This window comes from Vulpes lagopus, chromosome 18, assembly GCF_018345385.1.
Source record: "Vulpes lagopus strain Blue_001 chromosome 18, ASM1834538v1, whole genome shotgun sequence".
Taxonomy (NCBI): domain Eukaryota; kingdom Metazoa; phylum Chordata; class Mammalia; order Carnivora; family Canidae; genus Vulpes; species Vulpes lagopus.
This window is the reverse complement of record NC_054841.1, coordinates 12,248,967-12,264,175: the sequence shown is the minus strand read 5'-3', so window position 1 is coordinate 12,264,175 and position 15,209 is coordinate 12,248,967. Positions and strand designations below refer to the sequence as shown.

The 15,209-nt window shown below is 52.2% G+C and overlaps 1 protein-coding gene across 1 annotated transcript in view; it reads right to left on the bottom strand.

Moving 5' to 3' along the window:
• The window catches only part of PREX1 (phosphatidylinositol-3,4,5-trisphosphate dependent Rac exchange factor 1), a 179,052-nt gene that overhangs the window by 47,252 nt on the left and 116,591 nt on the right, over positions 1 to 15,209 (bottom strand). Inside the window, exons 8-13 of the mRNA XM_041733137.1 lie at positions 14,408 to 14,526; positions 12,486 to 12,635; positions 10,213 to 10,360; positions 2,129 to 2,229; positions 685 to 788; positions 443 to 492 (exon numbers count right to left, since the gene is read on the bottom strand). Of these exons, the coding sequence (XP_041589071.1) occupies positions 443 to 492; positions 685 to 788; positions 2,129 to 2,229; positions 10,213 to 10,360; positions 12,486 to 12,635; positions 14,408 to 14,526 (672 nt within the window). The remainder of the gene's footprint in view (positions 1 to 442; positions 493 to 684; positions 789 to 2,128; positions 2,230 to 10,212; positions 10,361 to 12,485; positions 12,636 to 14,407; positions 14,527 to 15,209) is intronic.

Below are 15,209 nucleotides of genomic sequence, written 5' to 3'. Positions count from 1 at the left end.
ACTGTGATGCTTTAGAACGGTGGGCAGGGGAGGCCACTCTGATTCGGAGATGTTTGAAGGAAGTGAGGGAATAAATACACAGATAGGTAAGGGAAGAGAACTCCAAGCAGTGGGAAGAGCAAGTGCAAAGGCCCTGAGGTGGATCTTATTATTATCCTCATTCCACAAAGGAAAAAAGTTGAGGCACCAGGAGGCTAAGTGACTTTGCCCCAAGTCACACAGCTGGTAACCAGCAGCTGAGACTCAAACCAGCTCCTGCACAGACATCCTTCACCACCACCCTGCAGCCTTTCCTGCAGACTGACTCAATTAACCGTGAGGACAAACATAAAGGGAAGATGCAATTATGAGCCCCATCTGATGGAGGAGACTAAGGCTCAGCCCCAGGCCACACAGTTGAAAAGAGGCAGAAGTGAACTGGAGCTCAGAGAAGGTAACTTACTTGATCACGGGGGTGTAGAGGCTGTGGAGGCGGCAGTAAAGCCTCACACCCTGAAAGAGACAAAGGGGGAGTCTGGGATCAGGCCACATGCTTCAGGGGCCTCCAAATCTGGGCTGCTGGGAGAGATGGTTCCCAGGATCAAGCGGCAGCTGGGGGTGGGGGAAGAGCACAGGCCACCGGGGCATAGGCCAGCTCTGCCATGACTGTGGGGTCCGGGTCATGGGGCCGGGCGACATCCCTACCTTGGACATGATGTCCTCCAGCTCACTCCGGGCCTTGTAGGTGCCGTCATCATATCGGAAGCGGTACATCACCTGCTCGTTCTTGAACTGGTGCTTGTCAGAGACTGGAGGGACCCAGGGAGCCAGTGAGGCTGGGCCCAGCACCCGCCCCTGCCCATCATCACCCTGCACTCGGCCAGGCTCTGTGTCACGCACAATTTCCCTGAAGCCCTGCCCTCGCTCCTCTGTGGAAACCAGGTCCCCCTGCTCCATCTGGGGCCCTGCTGAGCTATCCTGCTTGGGGCTGGGGCACCTGCAGATTCACGAGAGGCCCAGAAATGCCCTGACCCAGCCTGCACTGGAACCCATCGGGCCGGCACCTCCTTGGTGCTCAATCACCAAAGCATGTGTTGGGACTGTGGGTGCTGGGGTGTGAGACCACACAATCAGGATTTATGACACCCGAGGGCCTTGGGTCACCCCTGGTGTTTCTTTCTGTCACTCTGTGGATCCATTAGCCAGCAGATCCTAGAGGCTCTTCTTTCAAAACACTAACAGTGTGACTCCACACTCCACCCTGTTCCAAGCCACCACCCTCTCTCGTCTAGAACATCGCAGCCCCTCGCTGGGCACCTGCTGCCATCCCCACACAACCCGTCCACTGTCCACATGGTGGCCAGAGGGAACCTGCTCAAGTCTGAGTCTCAGTAGGGCTTCCCTCCACTCAGAACTCAGCAACAGCTTCCTATGTCACTCCGAGTAAAAGCCGAAGCCCCCACGATCCCTCACGAGGTCTCGGACCTCATCTCCCTAAACATTGGCCCCCAGCCCCATGCCTGCCAACTGCACCCGCACCCGCTCCCATGGCAGCACTGGCCGCTGTGCGGCTCCCTGGACCCACTGCCTCTCCTCTCCTAGGGGCTCTGCACCAGCTGCTCCCTCAGCCTAGAACCCCAATGGTACCCGGCCCCTTGCTCTCTTGGGGTACCTTCTCAGGGAGGCCTTCAATGCGAAATTGAACACCACCCCCTTGCTTCCTCGCCAGCACTGATCACCATCCGGATTCACAGAGTTTACTTCTGTTATTACCTTCACCCTCCGACTAGTACATCGGCACCATGAAGATAAGACTTTTCATCCATCCTGTTCACGGCTATGTGGCACATGACAGGCACTCAATAAATATTCACTAAGTGACAGAAATATGGCCCTTTTTTGAGGGGACTTTTCAAGGTGTCCCTGCATTGCTGGTGTTGCAGGTGAATGCAGGGCTTCCCAGCCCGGTGAGCAGATTCATAAGGGCATCCTCATCCCAAGGCTACCCTGTGCCCGGGGAACACTAATGCTTCTGTGCTAGTGGACATGCTCATGGAAGCACAGCACTGCTGAGGTCTGACCTGTGCCCACCCACAGCCCCCCCCTACGCTCCCCCCCCCGGGCCTGCCCAGACCCAGCCCCGACTCACCATGGTGGATTATACCGTTCTCCAGCAGGGCCTGACCCAGGTTGACTCCTTCTTCGGTCTTGCTGATTTCACCAATCTCCAGAAGCCAGGCAACAAACTCACTGCCAGGAAGATAAGATGCCCTTGAGAGACCCTCCCCAGTCTTGGGAACACAGGGACCAGCACTAAACTGGCCTGGCCCCACCCTCTCCTGGGAAGGACAGCTAGAACATCCCACAAGAGAGCAAACTTTGGGAGCCCATAGCCCTGGGCATTATACTGAGGCCTTGTGCTTTTCCCAGGACCAAAGGCAGAGGGGTGGGTGTGACCAGGCCCTGACTCGGGTGCAATGGATGGCTCCATGGACAGATGGATGGATGGGCCGTTGGATGGGATGGAGGCAAGGATGGGTGGATGGATGGATGGGAGAGAGGGTTGGAGAGAAGGATGGATGGATGGATGGATGGATGGATGGATGGATGGGAGAGAAAGGATGGATGGATGGATGGATGGGTAGAGGGGTGGGTGGATGGGAAGGAGGGAAGGATGGATTGATGGGTGAGTAGATGTGAAAGAGGGGAGGAAAAGGATGGATGGATGGGTGGATGGGAGGGAAGGATTGGTGAATGGGTGGATGGATGAGAGGGAGAGAAGGAGGGTGGGTAGATGGATGGATGGGAGAGAAAGATGGGTGGATGGATAGATGGGAGGGAGTGAGGGAAGGATGGATGGATGAGTGGATGTGAGAGAGAAGGAGAGAGGAAGAAAGGATGGACGGATGAGGGAGGGAGAGAGGGAGGAAGGGAGGGAGAGAAGGAGGATGGATGGGAGAGAAAGATGGGTGGATGGATAGATGGATGGATGGGTGGGTGGATGGGAGGGAGGGAAGGATGGATGGATGAATGGACAGATGGACACAGGAGTGGGGAGGGAAATGAATAGAACGTTGAGTAGATGAATGGATGACCTGACAGAAGACTAGTGGGCAGGTGGGTGAGGGCAGCATGGGAGAAATGGGTGGACACTAAGTGGAGAGAGACCTGGGCAGATGGGTGGGGGAACAGATGATCAATAAGCAGAGGAACGAAGAAACAAACAAGCAGGAAGAAATAAGAGTCCCGAAGGAAGACTGTGGAGAGTCAGGAGAGCTCATGGTAATCAGATTGTGTCATTCTCCTAGTCAAACTCTCCAGTGGGCCTCCCGCTTGATCTCAGAAAAAGACTGACACTCTGCCCACACGATGACCGTTACCCACATGAACCGCTGTCCTCACAGATCTCATCTCCTACACCTTTCACTTACTATGTTTCAGCCACAACCACCATCTTCTGCTTCTCAAGAAAGATCAAACTCCTAGCAACCTCAGGGCCTTTGCACTTGCTATTCCCTCTGCCTGGTAACGCTCTACCCCAGCTCTTCACATTTTCCTACTCAACAAAACAGCTCCCTACACAATCCTCACATCTTCTGGTTTCACTTCCTTTTTAGCATGTATCTTTGTCTGGAATTGTAGTGTTACAGATTTCTATATGTGTTTATCAGCCGTCTGCTCCATCAGAAAGTAATCTCTATCCACATTGACAGGGATTTTTTTTTTTAATTTCTTTTACATTTGAGAGAGACAGACAGCGATAGAGAGAGAGACAGCACAAGCTGGGGAGGAGAGAGAGCAGTAGACCCCCTGCCCCACTGAGCAGGGAGCCCAATGTGGGGCTCGATCCCAGGATCACAACCTGAGCCGAAGGCAGATGCTCAGTTGACTGCGCCTCCCAGGTGCTCCTGGCAGGGATTTCCGTCAGCCTTATTCCCAGCCCTACCCCACCCCCCCCCCACCCTGCACCTCTAGAGGAGGATCTAAAGCACAGCAGAGCTCAGTCGTCATTTCTTGAACGCATGAAGGTATGAACCATCAAACAAGGTGGAATTTTCTAGGGTCGACAGGAAGGTCTCTGGGAGAAAGAAGGGCTCACGAGCCTAAGGAAATCCAACGTGACTACCCAGTGGGGTAGAGGCTCAGCCCGACCCCAGGTCCCTGCTCTTGGCGGCACACTCAGGTTCAGTGCAGAGCTCAGCCCACTCAAAGTCAGCAAGAAAAGGGAGAACCAGCAACAGGGCTGTTTCCACCGAGGCAATCTGTGTTCAATGAAAGCAGGTGGCAGCTGGCCAAAGCACAGAGCTCTCCTGCTTATCGAAACCAGCTGTCCCGCCTCCAATTACAGGGCCAGAGGGGGCAGGACTATTTTTAGCTTCTCAGTGTTTGGCTGCTTGTGTGTAGGTAGTGGTGTGCGCAGAGGCATTCACAGAGCCCCGGGTGCAAGCCAAGGGGAAGGGGGGTGCACAGAAGAAATGGATCTATTTTGTGGGGTGAGAGCCCTAGGTGGGGAAGAGGTTTTTCTAGGTCCACCACCCTCAGTTTCATTCTAAAAGTCCCAAAAATCAGAGACGGAGAAAGCTGCCAGCAGATGAAGGAGGCAAACAGATGTTGAGTGCCCACTCTCGGAAGCTGGAGACTCGGCATCCGGCTGCCCACCAGCTGTCCCATCGGGGGCTGTCTCTGGCACCCATCAGCCGCCCTGTGGCCAGATGGGGGGCAGGAAGTGTCCTAGGGTCTTCTGCTAGTGCGGAGGAAGGCAGCCCAGAGAACAGCAACTGTGACCCATGTTTCTGCCCCAAGTCGAGGCTTACCCCTTTCAGAGCATCAAGGAAGGTTCACAGCTTGCTGGGCGAATTTGGGCAAGACATTGTTCCTCTCTGGGCCTCAGTAGGGGCTATCTGGCAAGCGGTTCACTCTGGAACCTTCTGGATTTAGCTGATCAACTTTCACATCAAATGAAATCTCAAGCTGGGACCCAGCTTGAAACCCAGTGTGCAAAACCAGATAAAACTCATCTCTAACGCAGGGACCTCGAGTTCTTGTAAATGACCATAAGCAGCCAAGTTGGAGGTGCCAGGGTGGCAGTCGGCTAAGCATCCATATGACTCTTATTTTCAGCTCAGGACATGATCTCAGGGTTGTGAGATCAAGCCCTGCATGGGGATCTGCGCTGGGCATGGAACCTACTTAAGTCTCAGTGTCTGTCTGTCTGTCTCTCTCTCTCTCAAAAAAAAAAAAAAGAAGAGGAGGAGGAGGAGGAGGTGGCGGCCAGGTTGAGGCAATGCTGAACGAGCCAGTGCTGGCGCTCCTAAAGACACCAGCTACCCCTCCATACAGCTGACTGTGGCCACAAGGGAAGACTAAAGCATCTTACTTTCCAAGAGAAGCCAGGAATTCAGCATTTCCTGTGAAATCTCCCAACTGTTAAATGTTGATATATGATCCAAAATTTCCTGAAAGCACCATGCAGCCCACATAAAACACATGCGTGAACTGCTCTAGGTCAGTGGGGCACCATTTGCCTCCACTGAGGTGCAAGGAAGGGTGTTCTAGGCAGAGGGATCAGCACATACAAAGGCCCTGAGTTGAGAAGTACAGTTAGGAAACCAGCAATCTGCCAGTTGCTGGAAGTCCAGCCTTTCAGAAAGCTGTAGCTTGGAGCACTGAGCTGGGCACATAGAGATGCAGGTCAGCTGAGGCTGGTGGCAAGTCTGGGGTCCAGACAACGGGGCGCTAGCTGAGTCTACATGCACCCAGCTTCAGCCCTTTTTCCTTCCTGCCCCCAGAATCACTGCCACATGTCAAGCCCAATAATAGGCACAGGGGATACAGAGGTATGCCTTTGCGATCTCCCTAGGAAGTCCCCTGAGCTGAGGCCCAGTGTGCCACTCAGCACCCAGTAGAGCAGTCCCCTTGTTCTCACCTGTCTCCTCCATGAGGGTAGGACTGGGGGGTCTATACTCGTCCCTATAACTCCACTGCCTGAAGCTGCTTCCTGAAGAATTCCTGGAGGAGCTTCCTGCAGCAATGTCTGACAAATCATTTCTGATCAACTCATACCCACAGGTATCCTGCACCTGTGCAGGCAGGTGGGCGAGACAGTGAGGCCTCTTCCACCTCAGAGCTTCTATCCCAGCAGACATCAGTCAATGAATGACATCTAACCTCTGGCAAGGGGGAAGCATTCTCCTTCCAGGAAGCCTTCCCTGACTGCCCCATGCCAGACACACCATTACACTTGTGCCCTGAGTTCTCCAAGCTCTGACAGTGCCTTCATCCAGAGCCTGTGGAATGAGCTCATCAAGAATCAAACCTGAGACCCCTCTCCCCTTACCTGCCCAATATGACCCCTGCCAAACCATGCAGCCTCATCTCCCACTCCTTGGCCACTCTCTCGCTCTAACCACACTGGCCTGGCTGTTCCTCAGTTACTTACTCAAGGTTCGTTGCAGCCTTTGGGGCTTTTGCACCTGCTGTTCCCTCTGCCAGGAATGCTGCTCCCCCCAGATCTTCTCATGACTGGCTCTTGGTGATCATCTAGAGCTTGGTTAAAATGTCACCTCCTCTGAGAGGCTCTTCCCGACTACCCTTGCTGAAACGGTACCCCATTTCCTCACCTCCCTGAAATCAGCCTACTCATTTCTTACAACATCAATCAACTCACTGAAATCTCCTCTTTACTGGTGTTGGTCTACTTGTGTATTTTCTGATCCCCCACTAGACAATCATCTCCATGAGGGCAGGGGTCCATCTGTCCTGTCCCCTGCTGGCACACAGTAGTGGCTCAGTAAACAGTGAATGAATGGCATGAATGAACTGATTCAGTCTGCCCAACCGATCTGAGGCTCCCGGAGGACAGACGCCCTTGTTTTTTTACATTTGAGAGAAATGCCTCCGCACACATATCAAATGTTATCCCTTGATTTTCTTCACAAGTTCTGTCTCCGAGCAGGGCAGAAACCGGCCACCCCAATACACATTTCCATCACCTGGCCAGCACTGTGTGGGGCATGTCACATGCCTTTTCTCACTGCAGCCTCTGACAATCCGGTGAGGCTTACCCTTTATTTTATTATTTCTCATTAAGTGATCATTTACTGAAGCTCAGAGAGGTTAAGAAACTTGCCCACAGTCACAGAGCTAGAAGGAGGAGGAAGCAGGGTTTGCATCCAAGTTGGACTCAAAAGCCCACCCCTTAAAAGTTATGAGGGCAAATCAGACATGTTTTATATTCATGGATTCCCCCTCTAGTAGCACAGATGGACAGGGAGAAAGTAACTATCAAGAAAAAATTAAATGTGCAGAACAGAGATATAAATGGATACATATAGCAGAGTGTGGTGGGAGAGAGTCCTGGATTCAAATCCCAGCCCCCGACTTGTGGCCGCATGACCTGGTGCAGGCCCTCTTCCCTCTCTGTGCCTCAACTCTTTTACTCTTAAAATGGGGATAATGGCAGTGACCTGCCTCACCATGTTGCATGGGGGTTAAAAGGCATGGCCACATGCCAGTGCCTGCAGCAGAAGAAAGTTTGGTAATTATGTCTTGGTAGCTACAGGTTCCTTCCACCCAAAGGACCACGTTTGCTCCAGCAGGAGAAGACTCAGGAGCTGAGCCCTGGGGGGGAGGAGGAAGGTCATGAGCCCGGGCCAGGCCAAGAGCAGAGCTCTGTGTGGAGAAGAGCTTTGTTAGAAGACTCTTCTGCAGGAAGTCTGGTCCTTAAGGCCCCGGTGATTATAAAACAAGCTTCAATCCTGGCCCTGTTTCAAATGGGCGGTAAAAGAAATCTCCCCTAATCCTTCCTGAGGAGACAGAAGACTCCGCTGAAGCTCTAATCACAGGCAGGTTATCCCATCCGGCTGCACTAAGCTCCCCAAGGGGCTTGGCAGGAGGCGGAGAGGTCGGGTGACCTGGGGGGCGGGTGACAGAGGGGCCGGAAGCAAGCCCCTCCTGCAAGGAAAACCTTCCTTCTGCCCAGGGATTAAAGACTAGCTGATGGAGACGAGCCAGGCCGCCTCTTCCCCGCTTCCCACAGGTCTGAGGCCCACAACCTCCTCTCCACACATCCTTCCAAGGAGCTCCTGGTGCAGGTTGCTGACCCCTGGGGGCAACAGGGCAGCCCCCCTGCCCCTCCTCGGGAGTCCAACCACCCCCTCAAAACCTCCTGCCTGCTGCCCCTTCAACCACAAGCCTCATGCCGCCACCAATGAGCTCGGCCCTGGCTCCACACCTGGTCTCCAAAGGCCTATCTTCCCAGCATTTCAACCGTGCTGCGTCCAAACCTTGCTGCCGTTGCACCCTGTCTCTGCATCTTCTTTGCCTGGCTTGCACGACGCCACACTTGCCCCAAGTGCCTCCTACCTCTCTGCCCGCTTTCTCTGAGGCTCCTCTGCATGTCCTTCCTCCAGACGCTGGCAGCCCCACAGCTCAGTACCTGCCTCAGCTCTCCCTGCATGTCCCCTTGCAGACTTCAGTCCCATGGCTTTAAAAACCATCAAAATGTGGGGTGCCTGGGTGGCTCAGTCAATTAAGCGTCTGCCTTGAGCTCAGGTCACGATCCTAGGGCCTGAACTCAGGTCACGATCCTAGGGCCTGGGACGGAGCCCCGTGTCAGGCTCCCTGCTTAGCTAGGACTCTGCTTCTCCCTCGCCCTCTGCGGCTCACCTTCCCCCACATGCTTGTTTGCCCCTCCCCCCATAAAAAATGAAGTCTTAAAAAAAAATTAAAATGCCCACATGCCTTGCATTTACTTCTCCAACAGAGTCTTTTCTCCCCAAGGCCAGCTATATCCAACTAACAAGTCAACACCTCCACCCAGGTATGTAAGAGTCTCAAGGGCACCTGTCTGAAAGGAGCCTCTAAGCTCTACTCCCAGGCCCCAAACCTTCTCTTCCATCTGTCTCCTTCCCCTTCTCAGCAAGGGGCAGCTCCAGCTTTCCAGGGGCTCACAATCCTCAACTCTCTTTTTTTTTACCCGACCAGCAAATGGGGTCACTTTCAAAATGATCCAGAATGCAACCACTTCCCCATCTTTACTGTGACTCCCTTTGTCCAAATCACCTCTCCCCTGGTCCACGGTAATATAATACCGAGGTTCATATCCAAGGCCTCTTCAAAAGTTTTTGGGAGGTGGATGGATTATAAGTCAATAAATTCTAAACAAAATCCCTGCCTCCCAGGCAAACGTCCCCTCCACTGCTGGCCCACAAGCCCCATGAAGCTGACATCGTCTGTGTTGACCACCAGGTCAAGCGCACGGCACACGGCTTGGTAATCCTGGTGAGGCTGTGTATCTGCTGCCCCTCTTCATCCCCAGCCGCCCCCACCAAGTAAAGGAGATGTAATTCTGGGTTTAAGATACACCTGTGCTCCGACCCCTTTGATCCTTGGCTATGAAATGGGGGCAGGGGTAAAGCGTTTTTCATTGGGAAGGAATGTATTTCCCAAAGAGAGAGACTGGGGGCCTTCAAATACAGAGAGCTTCTAGGAACCTCCCTGCTAACATATAACTCAGGGCAGGAGGCCTCATGGGACGCCACCCCTGCCCGCACCTAGTGTCTCAGACTTCCAGCCTCTAGGACTGGAAGGCAACAAGTTTCTGTTTAAGCTGCTGGGTCTGTGGTGCCTGCTGACTGATGCAAAGGCCCTTGTCTGCTCTTCTGGCGCTTCCTGCAACCCTGAAATCAACTCCCTGTGTGAAAAACCTCTTTGCTGGAAATATCTACAGTGGCTTCTGTTTTGAGAAGGAGGGGCAGTGTTTCTCAATCTATGGTGGGCAACCCGTTAGCAGTTTGTGACATTTACTCCATGGTCTTGCTTCACATCATTTTTTAAAACAACTGAAGAAATGAATAACATACAAAGGACAAGATGGAATAGAAATGAAAGAGAACAAAAAAGAAATAGAACAGGTACTTTCAGAGTATACCCTGCCCAGAATGTTTTGTGAAACTGGCTTCAATCATACGTTACATGGCTATATGCACTAGGTTACAACATAGAATTTATGTTTTGCAGTAAGTTGTGGTAGGAAAAGACTGGAAAGACCTAACATGGGGACCCCACGATCTTTGTTGACCTCCGAGGTCTGTTACACTAGGATTCCAGGTGCTTTAGCTCTGCCCAGCAGGGCTCCTGAGGAAGAGGCACGGCCGAGAAGGGCCAGGTAGGGTACAGTCTACCCCACCTGCTGCCGGGGAACCCCCCAGAGGCCTGAGTGAGACCACTCACTTGCCAAGGAAGCACTTGGGGACGGTGCTCAGCTTTCTCCGGCGGTCCTTGATCAAGTTCACCTTCTTGTTCATCATCATGTGGTAAAGCTTCTCCCCCTTCTCCGCAATCATGACGTAAGCGTCCCGTTCCATGCCCAGCTTCAGGCCTACAGAGGGGGTACAGTCAGCGCTCAGGGGAGAACCAGCCCTGGGGAGCAGAGGGGGGCAGGCCTGGGGCTCCTGGAAGCCTGCCACCCAGCTGTTCCCACAACTGCCCCCCGCCAGGGTCATCATAGAGCACACAGGGCATGTCAGCCACTGCTCCAGGTACCTGCCAGTGATCCTCGCACAACCCTGTAGGGGAGGGTGGCTGGTCTCCCCCATTCTACAGATGGTGAAGCTGAGGCCCAGAGAGGTTAAGTCCCAGGGTACTGCTGATCAGCAGTCAGGCTTACTCAACCCTTCAAACTGAGCATGGATTTTCAAATGCAGAGGTTATCAGAAAGCCTACCGAGCTCTTCCTTCCAGCCAGGGAGAAAAATCTGCCCATTTATCTAGACAATATGCAGAACCTGACCAGATCCCTGCCCCACATTTTCTACTTGGACCCTGACCACTCCTGACAACAGCAACGACAAATAATGATAGAAAATGCTGTAAGCGCCTGCTATATGCCACTTGATCCTCAAGAAACCTGTAAGACAAAATTATCTCCAGTTTACAAATGAAGAAACCGAGGCCCAGAGAAAAGCAGCTGTCTGCCTAAGGTTACCCAACTAGAAGTGGCGGAACCAGGATTTTGACCCAAAAAGTTTGATTCCCAGATCTGTTCCCCTGATCACAGCATGCACCACCCCCCTGTAAACCCAGCCCTGAAGTCAAGGTTTGGACCACACCTTGATTCTAACGACTGAGGCCACACCCTCCACGTGATCCCATGTACCCTGAATGAACCACAGCCCCCCAACCTCACCACAAAGACACAGCCACACCCAGGCCCATCCACACCCCTGGACACCACCCCTGGTCCTGAGCACACACCCAGCCCTGACTAGTTTCAGAACTCACAAGCTGGCCAACCAGGGGCCAGGTTCCTTCATTTATTTGGCTCAAAGCCATTGGAATACATTTTGATACAAAATTTAAAATCAAGAAATATCACCTGAAAACTTAAAATCTAGCTATGCTGGGCTCATACTCCTGAGAAATGGTGGTGACCTGCACGTGGGTGGAATAGGTAAGAGAGGGAAGTGGATGGACTTGGCGGAAGTAAAGGGACTCCCTGTACTGAATCTGGGGAATGGGCAGAAATCAGAGACAGCACCCAGAGTTTGAATCTGAAGCCCAAGGCAAATGGAGGAACCAGGAACTGAGATGGGGAACCGACAGGGGCGGAAAGCGGGATTGAAATTAGTTCTGATTAGACATTGCGAGTGTGAAAGGTCTATGACACACCCAAGTGGAAGGCTACAGATACAGAGAAAACTGTGCCTCAGTTTCATCCTTTGCAAAGACAGGGGGCGGGGGGCAGGGCTTTTAGGTTCACATGTCAAATTTCCCAAGTATGGTCAAATCCAAACCGCATTTAACCCCATTACAAGCCTGTGCAGCAGGGACTCTTATCCCACTTATCGGACGACATCGCTGAGGTCTGGGAAGCTAAAGTAACTTGCCCCCAGACATACCACAGCTCCCTTTTCCCAGATCTCTGCACAACAACCCAGCGCCAGGTCCCAGCCCCACCCAATTACCACACCCAGCCCTGCACTATGTTAGCAAGCTGCATCCAGGGAGCCTGGGCCCAGAAAGATCTCTGACCACAGCTAATGAGCAGCCCCCAAGGATCCTTCTCCCAGATGCAGACTCTGAGTCTCAAGCACAAAGAACCCCTGTGAAGGCAGCAGAACCATGGGGGAGACGGAGGCATGGAGGGTGCATCTTGGCTACCAGCCCCTAAGGGTAAAAGGTGCCAAGCATCCCAGGATGACCAAACGTATTGACCAACCTTGGGCAAGTCCCTTCTACTGGGCCTCAGTTTCACCACCTGTCGAGTAGACTCTACCACCAAGTTATAACACAGTCCCAGAGCTCTCTGCTCCTTCAATGACCTGCTTCTTATAGCTCTAATCTCTCTGGAAAGGACCCTAGGCCCCTTCCCTGGACACAGTCCTCACTACACAGTCCTCACTCCACAGAAGTGACCAGCCTAAGGGAAGCCATACACACCCCAGGATCCCAGGAAAGCCCCCCGCAGCCACCACTCTTCGGAAGCCCACGAGAGGGTCCACTCACTCTCACGCTGTTCCCTCTCACGGATGATGGCATCCAGCCACTTCTGCTTCTCCTCTGCCGTCTTGGCCATGCAGACAAACCACTTGTTCTTGGCCGTGTTATGGATCTTCCAGCCATTGGTGACAGTGTAGCCATTGCTGTGGTAATCCGCTGGTAGGGGCAAAAGGCAAAGGTCAGCCCAGACTCAGCTGGACAATTCTGAACATTCGCCACTACACACCTGAAAGGTTCTAGGACCAGTGCATCTTGCCCCAGGAAGACAGGCTGGCAGGGGCATCAAAAGGATCAGGATCTGAGAGTTGAACTTGCAACCCTTCAAATGCTCACTCCCTCTCTGCAAAGAATAGAAGATCTGCAAATAAAGACTGCTCGCCCCCCCCCCCCCCCCGCCATTACAGGGGCTTCAAGACCGCATAGTCTGGGCACAAATACAGGAGTCTCAGAGCCTGGGAATGTACTCTGGCCTCCCTGCCCATCTCATTTGGGCACTTGGGTTACTTAAAACCTAGTGCAAGCCCCACAATGCCAAGTCGAGGGCCCTGATGCATTGCTGGCTGGGCTGGATGGAGATGGGCCAACCTCTTTTTGTAAACAGGCTGTCAGTTTTCCAGGGAGGTTGAAGCTCCCCGTACCCTAAATTCGAGGAGGGATCCAGAGGTTTCACGACATTGTCAAAGGAGTCTGTGTCTCAAAACCAACTAGGGACTCCTGCCCTAGCCAAGCTCAAGGACACATACACAAAGGGGTTCACACAAGATTGCTCACAGCATCACTGTTCATAAGAGCAAATAGCAGAAATGACTCAAATGTCTATCACCAAAGGCATTAATAAGAATATTACACAGCAGTGGAAACCAACACAGTGTAGACCATGATGTGCAGAAACGCAAAGCAAGATGCAAAAGAATATACAATATTTTGTGACCCTTTAAATGAATATATGACATCTATATAACTACAGATATATATTTAAAGCTACTTAACATGCATATATAATGATATTACCCTTAAAGTTAGAAACAAATTTTCATGAAAACGTTTACTAATGCATGCTTATAAAAATGTTTGTGAGAAAATGATCATCACACAATTTGGACAGTTACTTCTGGGGGGGAAAGGTGCTGTGACCAAGGAGGAGCCTGTGAAGGGCTTCCACGTACAGGCAGTGTTTTACTTATTAACTCGAATGGTGACTACCCAGGTGTTCACTTGATGTGCATGTGTTTTAGATATTTAGGTTAAGTTACCTTTTAAATATTTTTTTTCTTTATTTATTTATGATAGTCACAGAGAGAGAGAGAGAGAGAGAGAGAGGCAGAGACACAGGCTGAGGGAGAAACAGGCTCCATGCACCGGGAGCCTGACGTGGGACTTGATCCCGGGTCTCCAGGATCACGCCCTGGGCCAAAGGCAGGTGCCAAACCACTGCGCCACCCAGGGATCCCTACATTTTAAATAAAAGAAAAAATTGAGGAGTGCCTGGGTGGCTTAGTTAATCAGACTCTTGATTTAGGCTCAGGTTGTGATCTTAGGGTGGTAAGATTGAGCCCCGCATAGGGCTCCACACACAGCATGGCACCAGCTTAAGATTCTCTCTCTCAGGATCCCTGGGTGGCGCAGCGGTTTGGCGCCTGCCTTTGGAGACCCGGGATCAAATCCTATGTTGGGCTCCTGGTGCATGGAGCCTGCTTCTCCCTCTGCCTGTGTCTCTGCCTCCCTCTCTCTCTCTCTCTCTCTCTCTGTGTGTGTGTGTGTGTGACTATCATAAATAAATAAAAATTAAAAAAAAAAAAAGATTTTCTCTCTCCCTCTCGTCTACCCCTCCCCAGCCCCTCTAAAAGAGAAAAGAAAAAAGTAAAACAAGATGGTGCCATGGAGCAGGTGGGGCTGGGGCTCAGGCGGGCCTTGGGGTTAGGGTTTACCTGTCCCATCTTCCACGTTCTCCACCTCCATGACTTCAGTGTTGATTCGACCCCTGAAGATGTAGAGGGAGCCATTGATGGACTTGGTCCTCTTGGTGGATTTCTTGCCCCCAGTGACCCTAAAAGACAGAAGGAAGTCAACAACCCCTATATCTCACCTAACAGGGGTTCGGAAGAGCAAAGGGAAGCAGAGTAGTAATCTGGAAGGATGCCCAGAGATGGGAGGAGCAGAGCACTGGGCTCAGGAGCACGGGTTTTTGACTGGTGGCTGGCTGGGTGACTTGAACAAGTCTTCTCAGCTCCCAGTTTCTCCATCTGGAAAATAGGCTAGTTGCCTTGCTGACCTCACAGAGCTACACTGGTGAGAAACTAACCAGAAGCAATAAAACTCATTCCTCTTAGCTAGAAAAAGGGTAGAGGCTCTAACAGAAGGCTACTTCCTGAAATCAGACCACAGAGAAGGGTGCTCAGAGGAGGCAGTGCACCCAACCATCCACATCCACCTGCCCACCATTCATTCCCTCACTCAGGTCCTTCTGCCACTCACTCAGTCACTCAACAAACATCTGAACAGTGCTTCCTTTGGAGAGGATGCCAAGTTGGGGCAAAGGGGAGTCACTGACCCACGCATTCAACAAGCACTTCGGAGAACACCTACTTGGTGCCAGGCACTCTGCTGGGTGTTGGGGCTGCAGCAGTGAACAAAACAAACTCTCTGAGGACTTGCCCTCCAATACAAGGGGGCAGGGGGCAGAGAGACAGACGCAAAGTAGAGAAGTCAAAGTTATGTCAGGAATGCTAA